Below are 23,177 nucleotides of genomic sequence, written 5' to 3'. Positions count from 1 at the left end.
AACCAACATAGTATCTACAGCCCCTGAGTAGATCCTGGGTATAATACTCAACAAAAAAAACCCATAAAAGTTATTATTAGGACAAGTCCATATTTGAATGTAGACTGTATTGTTTAAAGAATTGCATTACGTTAGAAGTAAAGATTTTAAGTATGAATAATTGAATCCTGAACATTTAAAATAACCTTGTTCATATGAGATACTGCTGAAATATTTAAGGATGAAACATTCTGTTGGTTGCAATGTACTTTTGTTTCATCAAAAATAAATACATATAGAGGGCAAGGGGTATGGTAGAGCATTTGCCTAGCAAGTGCAGGGCCCTGTGTCCAAACATGAGTACTGCCAAAATGAATAAATAAAAATGGTATGTTAGAAGCCGGGCACTAGTGGCTCATGCCTATATTGCTAGCTACTCAGGAGGCTGAGATCTGAGAATAATAGTTTGAAGCCAGCTCAGACAGAAAAGTCTTTGAAACTCATCTCTACCAGCTAAAAAGGTGAAAGTGGAGCTGTGGCTCAAATGGTATAGTGATAGCTTTGAGCACAAAAACTGGAGAACACCCAGGCCCTGAATTCAAGCCCCAAGACCAGGAGAAAAAATAAAAACTACATATAGAAAGGGCAAAGTGGTACCAGTTGACAAATCTAAACAAAGGGTATGTGAATTCCTACAGAGTTTGTCATGTGAGTTTTGAAATTTTCCAAAATAAAAGAATAAAATTGTTTATATTGAAGTAGCCAGACTCAAGCAATGGGAAACATAAATTCCCATTAAAGAATCACAAAGGAGCCAGACGCTGGTGGCTCACGCCTATAATCCTAACTATTCAGGAGGCTGAGATCTGAGGATTGCTGTTTGAAGCCAGCCTGGGCAGAAAAGTCCCTGTGAGACTCTTATCTCCTATTAACCACTCCAAAACTGGAAGTATAGCTGTGGCTCAAAGTGGTAGAGCCCTAGCTTTGAGCCAGCCCTGACTTCAAGCCCTACAGCCTACCAAAAAAAAAAAAAAAAAAAAAAAAAAAATTACAATGGAGAAAGTCTAATTACTCCGTAATTCTTACCAATCATTGCTGATTTAACCATGGTTTTATCCTGAAGGTTATTTTTTTCCATTTTAATACTTCCCCTCAAGCTATGTCAGAGGTCCCTAAATTGTTGTCAAGCATGTATAGCACCCTTAAACCATTCTTCTGAGTCTTAACTCCAGTACCACAAGAAAAATAAGTTAGGGTCTCTGAATCCAGGCAGGCTTTGATGTGGGGGGAAAAAGAGACTTTTCTTTTAGGAAGAGTTTTCTATATAATTTCCATCAGATTCTGTAAGGGATTTGAGAACTGCCATGGTTGAAAATCTAATAATGCCTTTACTAGTATTCAAATGATCTGCTATAATTGTGTTTTCTTTTACTGGGTGAGCAGTTTCTTAGTCTCCTTTGCCCTCATTTTTCCCACGCTTCTCCTCAGTGCTCGTTATTGAAAATACACCTGTGTTAGGTTACTGTTTCTTGCCCTTTTCAGATTCTCCCTCAAAGCATATTCATTTTTCATGCCCATCAAGCGCAGAAAGTTTTTTTTTAAGAAGTGAAAGGAAAAAATTTTTTAATATACTAGGTATCTTAGTTGTAGTATGTGCTCAATAAATACCACTGACTACATGGTTGAAATAATTAAACACTTCTTTTCCCAAACAGCTTTCCTGTTGAAATTAGTGGCTGCTTACATTTAGTGTTCTTTGAATGCACTTACCTGAATTGATTCCTTGGCTACCTGTGCCCTTTCCCACTCCTTTTCCAGCTTGGGTCTTCAAGAGAGAGCCTCAGAACTGATTTATAAAACCATTTGTATCTGGTGTGATTATAAAGCAATGAGACTGATTGTCATGTGTCGTTTGTGGGATCCGTCTCAGTTACTTTATAGCCATACCTGGTATCTTCCACCACAGACCATTGCCTGTTGAACAACATTTTAAAAGTCAAACTTAAGTTTCTAGATGGAGAGTCAAACTGGCTTAGTATTATCTTATGATTTTCCCTAACTTACTGATCAGAACTCTTATTTTAGAAAGTAATTGGATGTTAACTTGCTTTCTTGCTTTAATTTTGCAGTTTTGATTTTGTTTATAGATTTTTGATCAGTATTTTAATAAACTACTATTCTGATAATGTGGCTGGAACAATTTTGAATAAGGTAAAACACAAATATATGTTCCATTGGGTTACATTTTTTTATGAAATTCCTTTTATTCAGTTTGTTTTGTGTTTCACATAGTCTTGACAGAATGTAATACAAGAATGGTCCGTTTGGCTAAATATGATAAGACATAAAACCAAACAAAATTTTAATATTCAAAAAGACTTGAAAAGGTTGAATTTTAGGAGTTCTGTTTGGTTTGGTTTGTGTTTTATGTTTACATGCACAAGTTTTATTCATATTCAGATAACAGATTCTGATTTTCTCTGTTCTTAAACCAAATGAGAAACCTAACCTTCAGTCTCTTAGAGGCTGTTGGAGAAGATAGATTATAAAAGTTGCATGTTGCCACAGGTAGCTGAAGTTTAGGAAAGTATGGTTGCTGAGAGCTATGTAGGTGGTAGATACTTGTCTATTTCCTTAGAGGGGGAGCTGATGCCTTAGTGGAAGAGGAAAGGGATGATAATTATCTTCACACATAATTCATGGCTGTGGGCAAACCTCTAGACAGCAATTAGAAGCTGAAGTTTTTTTGTTACCATTCTGGATACTAGTTCAGAATCTCAACTTTTGGATCAATCTCAAGAAAGTTTGAGTTGTTTTCTGGGTGTGGGGATACATACCTAAAATCCCAGCACTCGGGAGGCTGAGACAGGAGCATTGTAAGTTAGCCTGTGCTATCTTTTGAGGCCCTAACTACAAAAGGGGGAGAAGGGAAAGGAAGTAGGACCGAAAGAGTAGAGGTTGAGGCCCAAGTTCTAGAAGAAACTACAAAAGGGCCTTACTCCAGTTAAACATAGACCAAAGTTAGTTTTTTAAATGTTATAAAAGATACCAACTGGCATTTGGTACTTCGTTGTAGCTCTAAAACGTGCATCCTGCCTCAGTGATGTTTTTAAGCTCCAGCTGTGTACTACTTTCTATTCCTTGTAGTTTCTACACACAGCAGTGCTCAGGAATGGTTCTTAGAAAATCAGTGCAAGAAGTACCTATTTGTACCATAATACACTTTTCACTTTTTCTTAATAAATTAAGCTGGAGGTACAGCTCAATCACAGAGAACAAGGCTCTGAATTCAATTTCCAGCACTGCAAAATTAATTTAAAGAAAAAAAGTAAGACTTTCTGAAGATCATTTGCAGTAGAAAATGTCTTGCAATGTAAACCCACCATGATTTTGCCACATTTCTATTGTTGTCTAACACATCATTTTACTCTCTTACTATGTTTGACAAGGCTGAACAATGTGTTTTTTTTAAATCGAGTTACAAATTAATGTGGTTTTTAGCATTGCAGTTGTTTTATGCCTAATGTTTAAGTCTTAGGTACCACACAGCATACACAATTGGAACTGCATTTCTGCATAAAGTACAAACTGCAAATCCTTTCATTAGCAGAACTTGCAGTTTTTTTCAAAGAAGCATATTTATATATCTAATGTTTCTATATGTTTAGATGCCACTTGAGAAATGTATTTGTTTTACATTACAGGCACTGGAGATATTATTGCTGTCATGATAACAGAATTGAGGGGTAAGGATATTTTGAGTTATCTGGAGAAAAACATCTCTGTACAAATGACAATAGCTGTTGGAACTCGGATGCCCCCAAAGAACTTCAGCCGTGGCTCTCTAGTCTTCGTGTCAATATCCTTTATTGTTTTGATGATTATTTCTTCAGCATGGCTCATATTCTACTTCATTCAGAAGATCAGGTACACAAATGCACGCGACAGGAACCAGGTGAGCTACAAGTACAGAGATTGGTTTTCAGCAGACATAAATCCATATATATGTTGTGATCAGACATCATACAAACATTTTTCATTAAAATGTATGTAACCTGCAGTTATTTGTGTTGAAATACATCTATGCATATAGTAGATGTTTTGAGGATATTTTAAATACCTTAAAGAAAAAAAATCACTGTATGTAAAGTAATCACTGATAATCTTCTAGTTAGGTAGATAGTTTTATGTCACAATATGACCTAGATAATTCTGTTAGTTTGGTGAAATCACAAAGTTGTAGTTTTAAACTAGTACCTTCCATTGTCTCTGGAGATGGGAACTGGGAGGGTTGAGGAAGAAAATTTACACAATACATTTTCTTTGTGAATCTTTTTTCTTCATGTGAGTTTTGAGTTATGTGTTATCCATTCTGGAGAAGAAAAATAATTAAAAGTAAATTCTTTGTCATATCCAAGCTCAGATACAAGAGTGAGGATGAGGAGGAAGGACGGTGGAAGAGATCTCCCTAAATAGTCATGCTAGAAATTTCAGCAGCACATCCTAAGTGAGTAGCTGAGGACACCGTAGAGGTTATATGCTGCCCTGGTCTTGGAGGGTCTAAAAAGAATGATTTTCTCCCTTTGTTACGATGGTGTCCTTGAGAGTCTGCCTGTTAGGCCCCTGTGCTAGACTTTTCCTATCGGACAAGTTGGAGAGTGGTGTGAAGTCCAGGCTTACATAGCATAGTACTATCTTCTTGTAGCCCAGTGCGTCCTGAGGAATGGGATTCTTATCCTTCTTCATTGTAGTGCAGGAGGCACAGGCTTGGCACAGAAAAGATCTGAGTCAAGCGCTGCCTCACCACAAGTTTATACTGCTTCTCTTGACCAGTTTACTTAGCATCTCCAAGCTGTTGCATCTGAGAGGCTATGTTGGGAATCAAACCCAGTGCTTCACGAATAGGCAAATGCTCTGCCACATTGAAATTTCTAGGGGAAAAAGACAAGACTCTACAATTTAAAAATGAATATCAGGAAACAGAAACATGTTCGGGGGTGGGGGGAGACAGTGAGAGAGGCTCACAAATGAGAGGAGGAAGGGTGAACAAAAGCAGCCATATTCCATGTACATTGTATAGAAATGGAAACTACGTAACTTGAGGGTAGGGATGAGAGGGGGGAACTGGGGAAAAAACAGTGGAAGGAGTGACATCGATCAAGGTGCATTGTACTCAGAACCTGACATATGGACGTGAAACCTCTTTGGAACTGCTTAATTTTTTAAAAAACAATTTTTTGAAATATTATGTGCCGTTGGGTTCGACTCCTCAGCACCACATAAGCAAAAAGAAAAAAGTCGGAAGTGGTGCTGTGGCTCAAGTGGTAAAGCGCTAGCCTTGAGCTGAAGAGCTGAGGGACAGCGCCCAGGCCCAGAGTTCAGGCCCACGACCGGACCCAGAAAAAAAAAAAGAAGAAGAAATATTATGTGTCAGGTCTGCACAATGTCTTACATACTTTTAACATTTTTATTTTGATAAGTTCCATTCTTTATAATTGCAGAATAGTATTTTAAAAGTTGCAAGAGTAATGTAAAATATTCTCTTCACTCAAATTCTCCTTGTTAATATTGTTCTATGTTTCTTTTTTCATGTATGGACATATTATATATATATATATATATTTTGGATATAAGTACTAAGGCTTGAACTCAGAACTTCATACTATTGCTTAGTTGTTTTTTTTCACTCAAGGGTAGAGCTCTACCACTGGAACCATACCTTTAGATCCTAAATATTTTCTTTAACCAATTTATAGAGTATGCTTGACACAGAATGCTCCTCTACCCTTAAATACATACTTCATTCTGTATTTTGTTATCAATACCAGCCAAAATAAATTCTTTTTTGTTGTTGTTGTTGTTCTGAGAACAGGACTCAAACTCAGAATCTGACACATTTGCTCATTGGCTGGCATTCTGCCACCTGAACCATACCTCCAAAACACAACATTCTCTTTTATAACCACAGTATAAGTCAGGAAATTAACACTAGCATAGTATATGATCCACAGACTTTTTCAAGTTATGTAAAACTAATGTCCTTGATGGCCAAGAATATTCCAGATTGATTGGATCAGATTATATGTCCATTCAGCTGTCCAATCTCTTAACAGAGACTCTGTTTTGTGACACTGACATTTTTGAAAAGTACAGGTCAGATATTTTGTATTTGAATTTAATAATGTTGCTTCATAATTAGTTTCTGGTTTTATACGTATATTGAGTATCTGCCCTTTCCTTTTTTTAAACTTTAGTTTGATCTAATTGTAGCTTTACTTCCATGTAAAGAGAAGCCCACAACCCAATAATATTTTCCTCCCAGTAGTAATGCCTTGCTTATCTATAGTAAATAGCTCAACCTGGAAATTGACATGGCTGTGATTTTACTGAATCTACTGAAATCTTCATATTTCTGTGCATTTATGTGTGTTTAGTTCTGTGCAGTTTTATCACATACGTAGATGCCTGTGACAGCCACCACAGTCTAGATGCAGAACAATTTATCCTAAAGAGTTGGTGCTGCTCTTCTAACCACAGCCACTGCCTTGGTTTCCTGACCTCCTCATTACCACCATCTGTTCCCTATCAATCATATCATGAAGGGGAATATAGATGGAATTCTATTATACTTGAATTCTAAGCCTGGTGTTTTGTTGGAATAGGGCAATACTGATTATGCAGGTGTTCTTATGAATTATGTCCCACTATCCTCTCAATCTCCACCTCCAAAAAATCTGGGATTATAGCCATGAGCCACTGTGCTTGGTCTGGAATATATTGAACTCTGGGCCTTGTTCCTGAGCTCTTCGGTTCAAGGCAGGTGCTCTACCAATTGAGCCACAGCACCACTTCCGGTTTTCTGGTGGTTAATTGGAGATAAGTCTCACAGACTTTCCTTCCCAGGCTGGCTTTGAATTGTGATCCTCAGATCTCAGCTCCTCAGTAGCTAGGATTATAGGCGTGTGCCACCAAAGCCCAGCAATACACTTTTTTGCTTGGCATAATTCCCCATAATTTGTTGTGTGTATCAGTAGTTTATTCTTTGTGGCTGAGTAGTATCCCATGGTGTGTATATACTGAAGTGTTTATTTAACCATTTACTCATTAAAGGATATCTGGGTTAATTTGAGTTTTAGGCCATCATAAATAAAACAAGTCATTTTTACCTTCTTTTTAGGCAGGGCCTCCCATCTTTATCTGGGGCCAACCTCAGACTGGTATTCAGTCTCCGTCTCTCAAAGCTGAGATCATATGTGTGCATGCTATCTCACTGATGGAGATAACCTCAATCTTCCTCATCTCTGCTTCCCAAGTAACTGGGATGCTGGGCAGGAACCACCATGTCTACTCATTTCTCTTTAAGATTTGTCTTACTAGGATATGGTTTATCTTGATGAATGTTTCATGGGTACTTGAAAGTCATGTGTGTTCTGCTTTTGGGTGGAGTGCCCTGTAGATGTCAAGCCAATGCCCTCAGTGCTCTGATGAGCAGCTACCAGGGAAACCTGTTGCATGTTGGTGGAAGCAGGGTGGCAGGAGGAGTATGGTTCTTAGCATTTGGCTAGATTATCCCCCAAAAGGTTTGCTGACATTAGGCCTTTTCCAGGCACCGTGACTATGAGAATCAGGCTTTCTTGGCTTTGGCTAAGTTCTGTTGGTAGGTCTGTGTTGTAATCTTCTGTATCACATTATCTGGAAGATATGGGAGTCAGTAAGGATCAGGGAACTCAGCACTCTGTCCATTCCTCAAGGAATCTCCTTATAGCCCACTTCCCTTTCTGTGTCATAGTATGCTATGTAACTGTAAAAAACAAATAACTAGGTTAAAGATTTGTTTTCTTCTTTTTTGCTTTTGTTTAAAACATGAATGTAAAAGGGAGACTGTGGCGGGGGGGGGGGCGGGGGAAGGCAAATAGAGAGGCAGAGGGAAAAGAAGATGATAAATATGATCAAAGTGCATTAATATATGCTCATCTAAAGGAAATTTTTTTAATCTGTGTTTTAAATATATTGACATATGTAACACTGAAAGTTAAATGATCAGGAGCTACTCTCAAATGGTATTCTAACAGAAAGTCTTATAGTAATGGACTGAATGTAGCACAACTGAGGATATTTTTTAAAAAGCTCATGCTTGTCCCAGAGGCCGGCTATTTGAAGATAATACTTTAATTAGCACCCAATGTGGGGCCTTGTGTGTGATGAAGGAGTAAAAAACTTACCATCTGGCACAGGCCACAAACTGGGCGCTTGTTTCCTAGCATTTGTTTTCGGCTGCTTTCAAAGCATCCCACTCCAGACGATGCGTTAGTGGAAAGTAATGTTCTGACCTTTTTTCCTCCTTCCGTTTTCCCTGAGGTTGAGAAATGCTTGATGAAATTTTTATGTGGCTTAAAACGCTTAGCTTATTAAAGATTAATATGAAGGTAGCAGCAACCCCACTGGTTGAAACCTTTGGCTATTTTAAAGGAGAAGCCAGAACTATTAGAAAGAAAAAAAGTACATTTAGAGAGAGCTTCTAATTTCTACCCTCCATACATGAAATGTTACCTTAATTTTGTCCTTTTAGAGAATGTGCTACCAAGGAGAGCCATACATTATGAGTAGGTTTCTAGCACAGTGTAGTACTTACACTTGAGACCATTTTACACGTGATATGAAAAATCATATTATTTGGCTTCTGATCTACTGCTAAGAGTCTGGTTTGCTCTTCTGAAAAAGTGTTATATAATACATTAAATAATATGTTTAAGTGAATAGAATTCAAATGACGGTAAATTTAATGTCACATTCTAATCAAGCAGCGACAGTTATCCCACCCAAAAGAATAGTGCTTTGGGGTACTTTTTATTGAATGGGTATATGAAGATCTCAGAGAAATGTAACTTTTTCAATTAATTCCATAGTTACTATTGCACCTTTGTGTTATCCAGCTATTTTGTCACTGTGACAAAAATATCGGACATGAACAACTTAAGGAAGGCAAGATTTATTGTTGTTTACAGGTTCAGAAATTTCACTGCATTCCTCAGTGGCCCTGGCAAGTCAGAACCTGATGGCAGAAGGGCATCGTGAGGAAAGCTGTGTAGCTCATGGCAGCCAGGAAGCAGGGAAGAGAGAGGCCAGGAATAAGATAACTTTCAAAGGCCTGCCCCTGGTGACCCACTTCCTCCAACTAGGCCCCACCCTCCTCAGTTCCACCATCTTCCTATAATCTTACTTGAATTTCCAGTTCATCCTTGGATTAAATCATTGATTAGGTTAGAGCCTCAAGATCTAATTATTTCTGGGAATATCCTCACAGACACACTTATAGGTGTGCTTTATTAATTTCTTAAGTGTCTCTTAACCTACCTAAGTGGATGGTCAAAATTAAATATCAGCTCGGTGCCAGTGGCTCACGTCTGTAATCCCAGCTACTCAGGAGGCTGAGATCTGAGGATCACAGTTCAAAGGCAGCCTGGGGAGGAAAGTCCGTGAGACTCCTATCTCCAATAAACCACCAGAAAACCAGAAGTGGCACTGCGGTTCACTTGCCTTGAGCTGAAGGGTTCAGAGACAGCACACAGGCCCAGAGCTGAAGCCCCATGACCCATAAAAAATAAAAGTAAAAAAATTAAACATCACAACCTCTAATCCCAAAGAAGTTAAATTTGATTCTTAAATGGAAATAGGAATATTCTATTCCTAAATAAGGCAGCTCTTCTTCCCTATACACTGTTGAAGAATAGGATAGATATAAAAATCTCATAGACTATCTTACGGAAATTTCCTGTGGAAATGCATACAATTCCTAAGATACTTAAAACTTATAAAGCTTCTTGCTTTAATGAATGTGCACAGTATTCTTGAACTCTTTAAATGTTTCAGTTAAGTAGTTTGCTTTTATTACCCATTTTCATCTTAGAAGTGCAGTGAGAAGCTAGTTGGAAAACATCCTTGCATGTCAGAATATGGAAACACAATGAATTTTCCTGTGTCTGAGGAAGCTAATATTTTGTACTTACAAAGCTAATCTTTGAAAAATTAAGAGTTCAAAAGACTTTCTTCCTTGCAAGATTGGAGGGTAGGTGGAATAATTTTATATACTGTTAAGATTTTTTTTCTGTAGAAAAGGTCAAAGTTCTTTTGTCATTATTGTATGCTGGGATGAATTGTGTTTTTTAGGCATTAACAGTCCAGAGGAACCAGAAAACTATTTGAGCTGTGAATTGTTATCAATTGATTTAGAGATGACAAGTGTTCTGATAGCTTCTTTTCCATGTCCTGTTATAATTAATTTATATAAATGTAAATAATCCCTCCCATAGAGAGACTTTATGCCTTCTAAATTATACAGCAAGAGCTTCAGACTGGATTTTTTTTTTTACCATTGTATGCTCAGAGTCATTCATTTCCAAATCTGTAGGGTTTAGCATAGAGCCTACCATGTCACACTTACTCGAAAAATGTTTAAACAAGTTAAAGAATGAGCTGATGTTCTATCAGAAAGACAGATGTAATCAAAATAGTAGGTGATGTAAGAGTTACTTTGGGGGGTTAAGTGATGTTACTCTCTCGGAATCACAGTTCATAGAGAAGGTAGTGACATTTGAGCTGGATCTCAAAAGATGAGTAAGACTATTAGGCAGAGAGCAGGAGAAAATTTAAGCAAAGAAATAATTTTCTACAGCACTTTAGTGAAAGAGGAAAAAGAGACAAGAGAATTGAATGGTGGAACATCAGAATTTCAAGAAGGAAAGTGGGGACTGATTCGATGGGTAAATTAACCCTAGTCCATGAAGGGCTTGAATTACATGCTGAGGAGTTTGGACTTTATTCTCTAAAGATGCAATGAAGTGATTCAAAACTTTCCAGCCAGGCATGGTGATGTATACCTATAATCTCAGTACTTGAGGAGCTAAGACAGTTGGATCCTGAGTTTGAGGTCAGCCTGGGCCACAGTGAGAACTTTTCTCAAAATAAAACATATTCCCTTTTTCCTCACAGGAAAGGCTTAGAGGAGAGGTAGGGTGGGAGAGGTAGAATGAAGGGTAAAGGTGGGTGATATTAGTAAAGCAAGCTTATGTGGAACCTGTAGTGGGGAAGGAATATAGCACAGGCAGATGGTTTCTGGAAAAGAATTGGATACACTTTTGAGGGGAAAGAAAAGGGGGAGGGAGGAATGGTGATTGTAATGAGAAAGTGAATGAAGATGCAGACAAAGCAACCTGAACTAAGGCAAAATTATATTCACATCACCTACATTTTATCAGTGTTTCAAAGAAAGAACTACTGTATACTAATACAGACCCAATTCTATTTCTCTGGGACAGTTCTGATTACTGAAATGAGAAACATGAGCTGAGTTTCATCAGAGTGATTTGTCCTGAGTGCACTGAGAACCATCTGGCTAAATCATTTCTGTTAGGTTAAGCATTAGAATTGTTTTAAATCATTTTCTGCCAGTTTAAAGCATTGATAGGATTACATTCAAATATAGAATGGGGTTAGAGATGGTATTATTGGCGGCTTTGACCAAGGTAAGATAATCCTGACCCTGATAATCAAATACCTTCAGATATTATAATATTGTAACTCTTTCAAGCATTTTATAGTGGAAAAATGATGCATTGTTACGGTTTTTCATCCCTAACATTTTGTGTATTGCTTCTGTGTGGCAAGATGGGAATTTGAATGGTTTTATTATGTGGGGAATAGAGCATGCTATGAAATATGGAGAATAAATTAGTGGAAGAGTACTTCCTTGTGCAAAGCCCTGAGTTTGATCTCCAATATCCAGAAAAAGAAGAAAAGGGGAGAAAGTGAGTACAGAGAGTAAGAAGATAGAAGCAAATAGAAGACGATGAAAGAATGCTTTGGAAATTATCCTTAGTTCAGTGAATAGAAAAACCAGATTTTTTTTCTACTGTACTCTCACAGTACAACCACACAACACTTTGGACCTGATGTGAGGGGCATTTTCCCACACATCAAGCAAGCAATTTTCTAGCCAGTTTCCTCTGTGGATGCCTTCAATGTCCTGTAATTGAATTCAGTCTGAAACTGTCTACCTGAAGATAGTATCAGAGCCACAGTGAAGCTCAGCTGAATCTACAATTGAAGGCTTAGCCCAACACTGGCCCCTATTTCCAACACTAGTGACAAACCCCAGGTTGTTTTACTCCTGCTTCTGACTGGCTATAAATTGGCATTCTTGTGATGCCCTTCTGGGAATTGACAACTAGAATAGCTCACAGAACTCAGAAAAACACCTTTAACAGTTTACTACTGTTTATTAAAAGGATAGAGGGCCAGATGATGGCACACATTGCAGTATGGGAGAAAGGATAGAGGAACTGTGATTTAAGGCTAGTTTGGGCAAAAACAGCATACATACATGCATACAAACGTGCATGCATACATACATAAAACAAGCTAGGCATAGTAGTTCACACCTATAATCCCAGCTTCAATTGGAGAATCATTGTGTGAAGCCAGCTCCAGACAAAAGTATGAGACCCTATCTGAAAAATAAAGCAAAGAGGGCTAGTGATGTGGGTCAGATGATAGAGTGCTTATCTGGCAGTGCAAGGGCCTAAACTCAAATCCCATTACTGCCAAAAACAATATTTTTAAAGATAATAATTTTTGAAATGTTACTTTATGGAAAAATGAATAGGGAAAGGCTTTGGGGCCATTTTGGTTATTTGAGTGTGAAGCTTCCCATCAGTGCTGGATACACCACCTTCAGGTGAATTTCATGGGTTTGGCGAGGCAAAACTCTCTAAACTAGCCTTTTGGAGTTTTTTGGAAGTTTGGCTAAGTAGGCATGGCTGGTTGAATCATCGGTCATTGGTGATCATTGTAACTTGCAGCATTTTGGAGGATGGATATCACCAGTCCTACCTACGGAGGCATGTATTTTGCATAATCACAAATTTCAGTATACAATAGAATCATTAGTGGACAGTTTTTGGTTTTTTTGGAGAGAGGAATGCTTCTTATAATTGCCATTTCCACAGACACACTCATTCCATGCTGCCTGATTTACCAAGTCTGGATAGGGCTACATACCAGCTTTTGATCTAGACAGATTATCTCATCTCTGGCTCAATCTCCTCTTCTATAAAGTGGAGATAACATAGATGTTCTGATAACCAGTCAGTATGTGTGAAAGGCTTACAAGGGTTCAAACCATGTGCTATGTACTGAATAGATCTGAATAGTTGTTAAAATTCCATTATTTCATTTTACCCAGAACCCAATTTAATGCATTTACTCCATTGACCACCCCTTGAAAAGTGTAAGAAAATTCAGTTGAAAATGATCATCACCTGAAGGTTATAATGTGTTTGCAACTTTTAGTATAATTATGCCCCAGAAGTATGGAATTTATGTAATCATTTAATCTCAATAAAGAAATATTTGGAGAAAAAAAGTGATCATCATAAAAGGAAATTGTCCTTCCTTTTAGGTAGTTGAGAGTTAGCAGGATATAAGCAGGATTAGAATTATGGGAAGAAATAGTGACCTTGAGACAGTAAGGGATTTATTTATTTATTTTTACTTGGTGCTGGTACTGGAGCTAGAACTCCGAGTATTCCTCTCTTACTTGGCTTTTTCATTCAAGGCTGGAACTCTGCTGCTTAATTGGAGATAAGTCTCTCAGACTTGTCTGCCAGGATTAGCTTGTGATTCTCAGATCTCAGCCTCCTTACTAGCTGGATTACAGGCATAAGCCACCAGCACCCAGTCAGGGCTATGTTTTGTTGTTTTTTTTTTTTTTTGGTTTGTTGGTTATGGGCTTGAATTCAGGGCCTACACGCTTTCCCTGAGTCTCTTTGCGCTTAAGGCTAGCCCTCTACAACTTAGTCTCAGAACCACTTCCAGTATTTGAGTGGTTGGAGGTAAGAGTCTCATGGAGACTTTTTTTTCCCAGGCTGGCTTTGAACTGCAGTCTTCAGATCTCAGCCTCTTGAGTAGCTAGAATTAGATGGTCAGTCTCATTCATAGGTTAAATGTGACTTAAAGCTGTATTGAAGTACCATTTCTTACTCAGTTTGAAAAAAAAAAAGTTCTAAAGTTGGGCATCATATTTCCCTTGGCAAGGTTGTGAGGGAAAAAGAATTCTCATATATTGATATTGTTAATGGTTCTTATGATTAAGAAGCAAGAATTTTTTATGTCTAGCACAGTTACATATGTCATTGTCTTAATGACCTTCCTAGTAGTAATCTATCTAGTCTAATGATAAGCTTACAAAAATTAAAAATGACAGTTGTATCAGACTATTCATTGTGATAATATTATATTTATAATTATACCCCTCATAACTGAACGTTCATCAGACAGATGTGGTTGAGTAAACTAGGACTCTAGTGAAATACTGTGAATGCATTACAGACCTTTTTAGCTATAAAAGTTAAAGGGCTTGTAAAGAGCTCGTTAAGCTTTGTGGCATATCTCTAGGGTATATTATTAAAATGAAAAATGCAAAGAGCATAGTAGTTCTGGTATATTTATTACAAGAAAGAAGAAGTGGCGCTGTAGCTCAAGTGGTAGAGCGCTCGCCTTGAGCTGAAGAGCTGAGGGACAGCGCTCAGGCCCAGAGTTCAAGGCCCACGACTGACCAAAAAAAAAAAAAAAACCCAAAACACAAGAAAGAGGAGTGCTAAGGAAGTGCATCCATGTATATGGATATGCGTAGCATCTGTGTGTGTCTACATAGGTGCATACTTAAATGTGTATACTTTTTTGTCAAGTGATGTTACGTGGTTATTGTAGTATTTTTATATTTATTGTTGTTTTAGAGGTGATACATAACAGGGCCGCCTTTACATATGTCAGGTAAAAAGTACATTTCCTGCCTTTTGCATCGTATCATCTGTTCCCTCAGTCTCTCCTATTCCCTCCTATCTCCCCCACAGTTGTGTGGTTCACTTTCATCAGTGTCCAGTGCAGCCAGTGGGCTCCGCTGCTGCACTTTTTCATCTTTTCCACTGATTCTGTGCCTTCCCTCCCACTTTACCCCAAAAGTGCATGTGAGTATACTATATATGAGGTAAAGAATAGAGTCATCAGAAAATGAAAAAACAAATTAAGAAAAAGGTACTTCCAAAGAAACATTGGCTCCATGGTTTCACTCATTTGTAATAATTAATACATCCTAGCATAGGGTCACAATAGCTCAATAGCTATTATGTACATATAAAATGATGCTAATCGAAATGAACTCCAAGATGTGGAAACAAGAAGGTTTTTTTTTTGTTGTTTCTTTGTTTTGTTTTTGTTTTTTAATGTACTGTGTGATTTCTTTCTTTTTTTCTTTCATTTCTTTTTCCTTTGGTTTATCCCCTGTTGTCCCTGTTTTTTATTTTGGTACCCTGTGTCTTGTATATACATTTATCTGATTTGGGGAAGGGAAGGGGAATACAAAATGGTGAGACAAAGGACAAAGGGTGAACCAATGCAACAACTTTACAACTTGGAGGGGAGGGTAAGCATGGGAAAAACAAAGGAGAGGGGTAACAATGTTCAACAAGAAATGTACTTATTACCTTACTTATGTAACTGTAACCCCTCTGACACCACCTTTACAATAAAATAAGCCAGGTGCTGGTGTCTCATGCCTGTAATCCTGGCTACTCAGGAGGCTGAGATCTGAGGATCACGGTTCAAAGCCAAGCCTGGGCAGGAAAGGCCATGAGACTCTTTTTTTTTTTTTTTTTTTTTTGGGGGTCCGGTCGTGGGGCCTGAACTCTGGGTCTGGGCGCTGTCCCTCAGCTCTTCAGCTCAAGGCTAGCGCTCTACCACTTGAGACACAGCGCCACTTCCAGCTTTTTTCTTTTTGCTTATGTGGTGCTGAGGATTCGAACCCAGGGCCTCAGGCATGCAAGGCAAGCGCTCTACCATTGAGCCACCTTCCCAGCCCCCATGAGACTCTTTATCTCCCAAAAAAACCACTCAGAAAACTGAAGTGGTGCTGTGGCTCAAGTGGTAGAGTGCTAGCCTTGAGCTGAAGAGCTGAGGGACAGCGCCCAAGCCCAGAGTTCAAGCTCCATAAACGACAAAAAAATAAAATAAAAATTTTAAAAAGGTTAAAGGTCCTTTGTTTCCATATCTTTGGAGTTTGTTTCAGTATGTATATTATTATATAAATTGTGTGTGTGTGTGTGTGTGTGTGTGTGTGTGTGTGTGTGTGTGTGTGTGTGTGTGTGTGTGTGTGTGTGTGTGTGTGTGTGTGTGTGTGTGTGTGTGTAGGTACATGGGTGTTACAACTTGGTGAATTTTCTCCTAGGTCTATCTTCTTTTGGTCTCACTGTATGTGAGTGTGTAGAATACTGTATAACTTGTCATGTTTCATTGAGTTTTAAATCTAACTTCCACATATCAGGGAGAACATGTACCATTTGTGTCTCTAATCTTGGCTTACCACACTTGACATGATTTGTTCTAGTTGCATCCATTTCCCTGTGAATGACATCATTTTATCCTTCCCAATGGCTACATAAAATTCCATTGTATATAGGCACCACATTTTTTTTTTATCCATTTATCTATTGTGGGGCATTTGGGTTGTGTCAATATCTTGGCTATTGTGAATAGTGCAGCAATGAACATGGATGTGCAGATGTCCTTGTCATGCCTGGCTTATGATGCTCAGGGTAGATGCCTAGGAGTGGTATGGCTGGGTCATAGGGAAGGTCTGTGTTTAGTATTTTGAGGAACTTCCAAACTGCTTTCCAGAGTGATTGTGTTAGTTTACATTCCCAACCAGCAGTACATTAGTGTTCCTTTCTCTCCACATCACCACCAGTGTTTGATGATGTCAGAGTTCAAAATATTGGCCAGTCTAACTGGGGTAAGATAGTATCTCAGGATTGTTTTGATTTGCATTTCCTTTATGGTCAGGAATGATGAACATTTCCTCATATATTTCTTTGCCATTCTTACCTCTTCTTCTGAGAAGCCTCTTCTTACCTCTCTTGCCCATTTAGTGATTGGTTTATTAGGTTTGAGAGAGGTTAATTTATTGAGCTCCTTGTATATATTGTAGTAGGCCTTTGTCTGATATAAAGATCTTTTCCCAGTTGGTTGGCTCTCTTTCTAGTTTAGTAGCGATGTCCTTAGCTCTGCAGAAACTTTTTTTTTTTTTAATGTAGCTCCATTGGTCGAGTCTCTTTCCTATCTGTTGTGCCGCTAGCACTCTATTCCAGAAGTTCCTGCCTGTGCCTATATGTTCTAATGTTTTTCCTACTCTCTCTTGCAGTAGTTTCAGAGTTTCGGGTCTGATGTTGAGGAGTATATTTTCTTAAGAGAAGCAATGTAGAGATAAAGCAGTTTACTATGTTGGGAGGAAAAAACAGGGTGGAGAAGATAAATTTGGAAATGAGTCTTCCTTATACCTAGTTTTATACTGTTGACTTTGGAACCATATCAATCTCTTACATAATTTTTTAATCATCCCAATAAATGGAAGCTAGGTGTAGTCCCTGCTATTTAAGAGGCTGAAGCAGGAGAATTATTTGGGCCTAGGAGTTCAAGGCTAGGCTAGAGAACATAGAGAACAGCTGACCTGAGAGCTACCCAGGCTACTGGTCAACCAGAAGGTGTGAGGAAAGTCCCTAGGGATTAGGATACAGGGGTCCCTCTGGTGGTTTTAAGGAAATGGTATATATTTAAGGTAGAATTCACAATTTCTCCTTCCAAACCTGCTCTCCTGCATCTTCCACATCTCAGTAAGTAGTTCTGTTCTCTAAGCTGCCCAGGCCCCAAGCCACCATATCATCATGAATCTTTCTCCACATTAACCTACCACTTCTCTCAGATATACTTTCAAAATAAACCCAGTACACTTACTATGAGCAATTAAAAAGGAAATTAAGAAAGTTATATGTCATATAAGGGATAAAGTCTGGAATGTAAAAGAACTTTAAAAGTCAATAATAAGAAAAAAAAGCAGCCTAATTTAAAAATAGGCAAAGGAGCAGGGCACTGGTGGTGCAGGCTTGTAATCCTAGTTCCTAGGATGCTTAGACCCAGGAGGGTTGTGGTTTGAGGGCCAGCCCAAGCAGGAAAGTTTATGAAACACCTTCTTAACCCGTGGTAGGCAAGGTGGTCATACCTGTCATCCTAGCCATGTGGAGACTGAGATCAGGGAAATCACTGTTTGAGTTCAGCTGGAGCAGAAAAGTCCAAAAGACTCCATCTCAAAAGGAGGAGCTGGGCCTGGTGGTATGTGAGAGGAAGCCAGAAATAAGCAGATAGTGGTCCAGGTGCTCATCCAGATAGGATATGAGATCCTGTCTCAAAAATAACCAATGCTTAGCTGACACCAGAGGCTCACACTTGTAATCCTAACTACTCAGGAGGCTACGATCTAAGCAACACAGTTCAAAGCCATCCCAGACAGAAAAGCCAACAAGACTCTTATCCCCAAAAAGCCAGAAGTAGCGCAGTGCCAGCTTTGAGTGAAAAAGCTAAGGGACAGAGCTCAGGCCCTGAGTTTAAGCCCCAGAATCAGCACCAAAAACAAAAGCAATTATGTCTATAGTGACCACTGTCTCGACCACAGTGACCACGGTCTTAACTCACAAAGCCTTCTGTGAGGAACAGTAAAATACATGCTCACCGTGGTTATTTTGAGTGTATGTATGCTTTATTTCACTACCTGTACTTCACTTGGCGTCTTCTGCACTATTCCTTTGTTCAAAACCCTCCTTCCTAACCTTGTGCTCTTCCTTTTCTTTGTTACTTATCCTAGTCTTAACCTTTGGTCTTGTGTCCTCAGTCTTCCCTGACATTCCTCTGCTCTGGCCCACCCTCTACGTGAGGCTGCCTCTTTTACTGCCATTCCACCCTGGGCGCGCCCACCTATCTGTGCAATATGTTTACTTATTATTCTTCAGTGCAGGTAGCTTCCCAAGGTTAAAGTTCACTGTTGTTTTCCTTTGGTGTCTAGCATTTGGTCAGTGTCTAGCAAAATGTTGAATGAATTTAATTTTAGAGATTATCTGAACTGACTCCTACATAAATGAGAATGACTCAGCCTAGAAAGAGAAATACACCTTCCTCAGGTTACAGAGCATGGTAGTAACAGCCTTACTGCATCCCTTCTTCCTTCATCCTGATAAGAATGTCAAGGAGCATTAGAGGTCCTTTGCTACCCGCACCAGTGGTCATCCCTGGAACACAATAGGGAAGCAAGGGTATTAGCGCTGTAGTACGCATGAAGTAGATTTGTATGGTGCTGTAATACTTCCCCTGTTTAGTAGACACAAAATACAAAAAATGATTATGACACATGGCTTTTTACCATTTACTTTGTATTCAACTGGAATATAGAATCTGATGGTCTGAAAAATATTTTTTGCCTTTTTTAAATCCTCTTGTATACTACAGTATGACAAAGAGCATGATATAGAAAAGAGACTTTATACCCTTAGTTATTTAAAATGAAGGCTTTCAAAGATTTACTTTTAATGTCTGGTTTTGTTTGCCATTTTCATAGCGTCGTCTTGGAGATGCTGCCAAGAAAGCCATCAGTAAATTGACAACCAGAACAGTGAAAAAGGGTGATAAGGTACAGTAATGATCTAACTTTACCTTTTGTTTGAAATCCTAGTCTTACCATGTATGCCATCTGGAAGCCCTTCAGCCTTCCTGGACCTAATGTTTCTGCCATTAGTAGACTCAAAAGATTACTTATAAAAGTTTTCTGCTAAAACCTGGCCCACATCTTCCAAGTATTGTAATGGGACGGTTTGTACATGAAATAGTTTTTTTTTTTTTTTTTTTTTTTGTCGATCATGGGGCTTGAACTCTGGGCCTGGGCGCTGTCCCTCAGCTCTTCAGCTCAAGGCGAGCGCTCTACCACTTGAGCTACAGCACCACTTCCTGTACATGAAATACTTAAGAGATAGTCATTTTCTTCCTGTATCTCTTGTGGCTTTGTTTCATCTCTTGGATTTTGTTTCTCCAGTTAAATGGATAACTGGAGGCCTACATTTCTGGGGTATTTCAGTTAACCCATAGGTGTTAACAAGATTCTTTTTCACATCAGGCTAACACTTTCAAAACAGAGGAGCACAGTTTATCAGAAGTGGGCCTGATGCTTAAGGGGACTAAGTCTAAGAGACAAAATGACGAAAGTCTATATGACTGAGACCTTAAACTAGACTTTCTCAGTCAGAACTCAAGTTATGATAGAACCTGCTTCACGTGAACTCTGAAGTACAAAATTGCACCTTAGTGTTAGGTCATACATTTAGTATGTCAAGATTACCAAGAATGGAAAAAAAAGCCCTCTAAAGGCATAAAACCAAAACTTTTTTTTTATTGTGAAAATATCGTACAGAGGGGTTACAATTACATGAGCAACGTAATGAGTACATTTCTTGCCAAGCATTGTTGCCCCCTCCTTTGTTTCCCCTTACCATCTCTTCCTATCTCTAAACAGAAAAGGCCAGACATGGTGCTGTGGCTCAACTGGTAGAGTGCTAGCCTTGAGCAAAAACAGCTCAGGGACAGTGCTCAGGGTCTGAGTTCAAGCCCCAGGACTGGCAAAAAAGAAAAAAGAAAAAGCTCTGGAAGTCTGGCTTCAGATACTTGGATTTCATCCACTTTTATTCCCATTTCCTTGACACTACATTGTGTAACTGCCCTGGACATAGGTAGAAACGTTCTCACTGGGATTCATTATACACTAAGGGGAAAGGGAAAAGGTCACTGATAGAAAATAAAGCTGTATCAAGGCAGCTGCATTTAACCCTAGAAGAGTGATAACCAGCATAAATGTTTTCTTAGCCTGGTGACCTTCAGTTGTCATTCATTTGAAGTTTCCTGGAGCTGATGTAACCTGTCTTCAATGCTGTCAACCTGTCAACCTCAGTACTAGGACAAAATAGTCTTTGTTGCCATTATTAAAGCTACCAATCTTTCCCAGCTTTGGATTGTACTTTTTTTTAAGTCAGATAAAACACCCCTAAGACCTGAAGACCAAACACCAGGCTGACTTTTTCTATATTAACCAGTATTGAAGTAAGCCAGTGATTCTTCTCTACCCAATGTCTTTGACCAGACACAAAGCTCCCATACTTGGACAGGGACTCTAGATAGTGTTGTATTACAAGCTCACCATCTTTTGTGCTTTTACGTACAGAGGTGATTGATTATGTTAGCTTCCTGATGAGGACCCAGATTTTGAAGAATGTACAGTGAAACCTATTCTATTTTGTAATAGCAGTTGTAAGAAGGGAACAAAGACAATGGTTCAAGGTAATAGCCAATGTGAATATTAAGAACAATTAGAACTCTTGACTTATTCTATGATATACAATGAACAGAATTAGTATTGATTGTTACAACTTAATATTAAGATGAACTAGGTTGTCTTAGATACAATTTGGGTCAGTATACTTAAATAAATGAAACAGTGAATTCTATAACTTTTATGTTATATACACTTGTTTACCATTGCTGCCATAGGAGCCATCTCAGCTGAGTTACATCCCCGTTGTCCATACTTTAAGCATGTAACTGCTTTTTTGTTTCAGGAAACAGACCCAGACTTCGATCATTGTGCGGTCTGCATAGAGAGTTATAAGCAGAATGATGTTGTTCGGATTCTCCCTTGCAAGTATGTCAGCTTACTTTCTTTGAAAACAGTGGCATTAATGTTTTACATAACTCTCTTTTAGCATGCATATCCACTTGACTCTGAGAGCTACCTAGCCCGTGGCTATTCTGGCGGGCTGAGGACTGGCTGTACATTGTTCTAGCTGGGGGGAGGGGTGATAGTCAACATGAGCAATGCTGCCTCCCAAGAGTGATTGCACAAGTGTCATAAGGAACATATGACACATCCAGATACATTGTAAATTAAGCATTTCTTTCTATGTTATTTCTGCCAGTTTCCAAAATAGTCTCCTGTCCAGTTGTAGGGCACTTGTTTGATATGCATGAAATCATGGGTTCAATCCCTAACCCCACAAAAAAAAACTATTTGTTTTGGAGATGGTGACCTCCATCTCAAACAGTGGCTGGGCACAGTAGCTCATGCCTATTATTATCCCCATGACAGAGGAAAGCATAAGTAGAAGGATTGCATACAAGGTGGCCTGAGCATAAAGGAAGACCTAACCTTGAAAATAACCAATGCAAAAAAAGATGATGGGGCAGAAAGGTTGTAGCTTAAGTAATACAAGTGCCTACCTTGCAGCATGAAGGCCTTAAATTCAACCCCAGTATTGAAAATTTAAAACAAAAAACAGCGTCCTGTTTCCCTCCAGTGAGACCTCCACAGGTTTACCTGGCTCTGTTGCACAAGTGTGGGGACCTGGAACTAAGTCTTCCTCCGAACTTTGATTATGCAAACTGGGGAGGGACTGCTCTGGGTCAGTACTCCATACTCTGTGGAGGTTACATTTTTACTGTCCTTTGTGATCCTGGCAAAAATCCAAAGAAGTTGTTTTTCTCCAGTCTATATTAGTCAGCTTTTCATTACAATGACAAAATATCTGACAAAGGCAACTTATAAAGAAAAGGAAGTTTGTTTTAGCACACAGTTTTGGAGGTTCGAAGTTCAAAGTTCCATGGGCTCTATTGGTTTGTCTTCTGTGGAAGGCAACATAGTGAGAGCTCACAGGGAAGCATCAGTCTCTTCTGGAGGAGGAGCTCTGAGAAAAGAGGAGAGACAGGCCCGCCCCGGCTGGCTCTTTTTTTAACAGCTCTCTAATGGGAACCTCCAAAGGAGTCTCTCAGGAATACCCCACATCCCCAGGGACCTAAAGACCTTCCACTGCGAAGTTTCCCATCTCCCAAAGGTTCCCCCTCTGGCCAACAGGATCTTTAATCACAAATCTTGAGTCACAGTGGACCCTTGGGGGTAAACTCACACAATTCCCACATCATGGCAACATTGTATAGAAAAGATAGGGAAGCCAATAGAAGGCTGCAGGCTTACCCCATTCAGAAACAGCAGAGCCAAATTAACAGTCTACCTTTTTTTTTTTTTTTTTGCCAGTCCTGGGGCTTGAACTCAGACCCTGAGCACTGTCTCTGAGCTGCTTTTGCTCGAGGCTAGTGCTCTACCACATGTGCTACAGCGCCACTTCCGGCTTTTTCTTTTTATGTGGTGCTGAGAAATCGAACCCAGGGCCTCATGCATGCTATACAATCACTCTACCTACCACTGAATCACCTTCTCAGCCCAACAG

At 39.0% G+C, this 23,177-nt stretch overlaps 1 protein-coding gene across 3 annotated transcripts in view; it reads left to right on the top strand.

Annotated features, from left to right (window-relative positions):
* The window catches only part of Rnf130 (ring finger protein 130), a 93,334-nt gene that overhangs the window by 35,545 nt on the left and 34,612 nt on the right, over positions 1-23,177 (top strand). For all 3 annotated transcript variants that reach the window (XM_069993839.1, XM_069993840.1, XM_069993838.1), the window contains exons 3-5: positions 3,684-3,934; positions 19,472-19,543; positions 21,516-21,598. In XM_069993839.1, coding sequence (XP_069849940.1) covers positions 3,684-3,934; positions 19,472-19,543; positions 21,516-21,598 — 406 coding nt within the window. The remainder of the gene's footprint in view (positions 1-3,683; positions 3,935-19,471; positions 19,544-21,515; positions 21,599-23,177) is intronic.

Source organism: Dipodomys merriami, unplaced genomic scaffold, assembly GCF_024711535.1.
Source record: "Dipodomys merriami isolate MVZ:Mamm:240054 unplaced genomic scaffold, mDipMer1.0.p SCAF_44, whole genome shotgun sequence".
Lineage (NCBI taxonomy): Eukaryota > Metazoa > Chordata > Mammalia > Rodentia > Heteromyidae > Dipodomys > Dipodomys merriami.
Note: the sequence above shows the minus strand (reverse complement) of the source record. Positions and strands in the feature narration are given on the sequence as shown.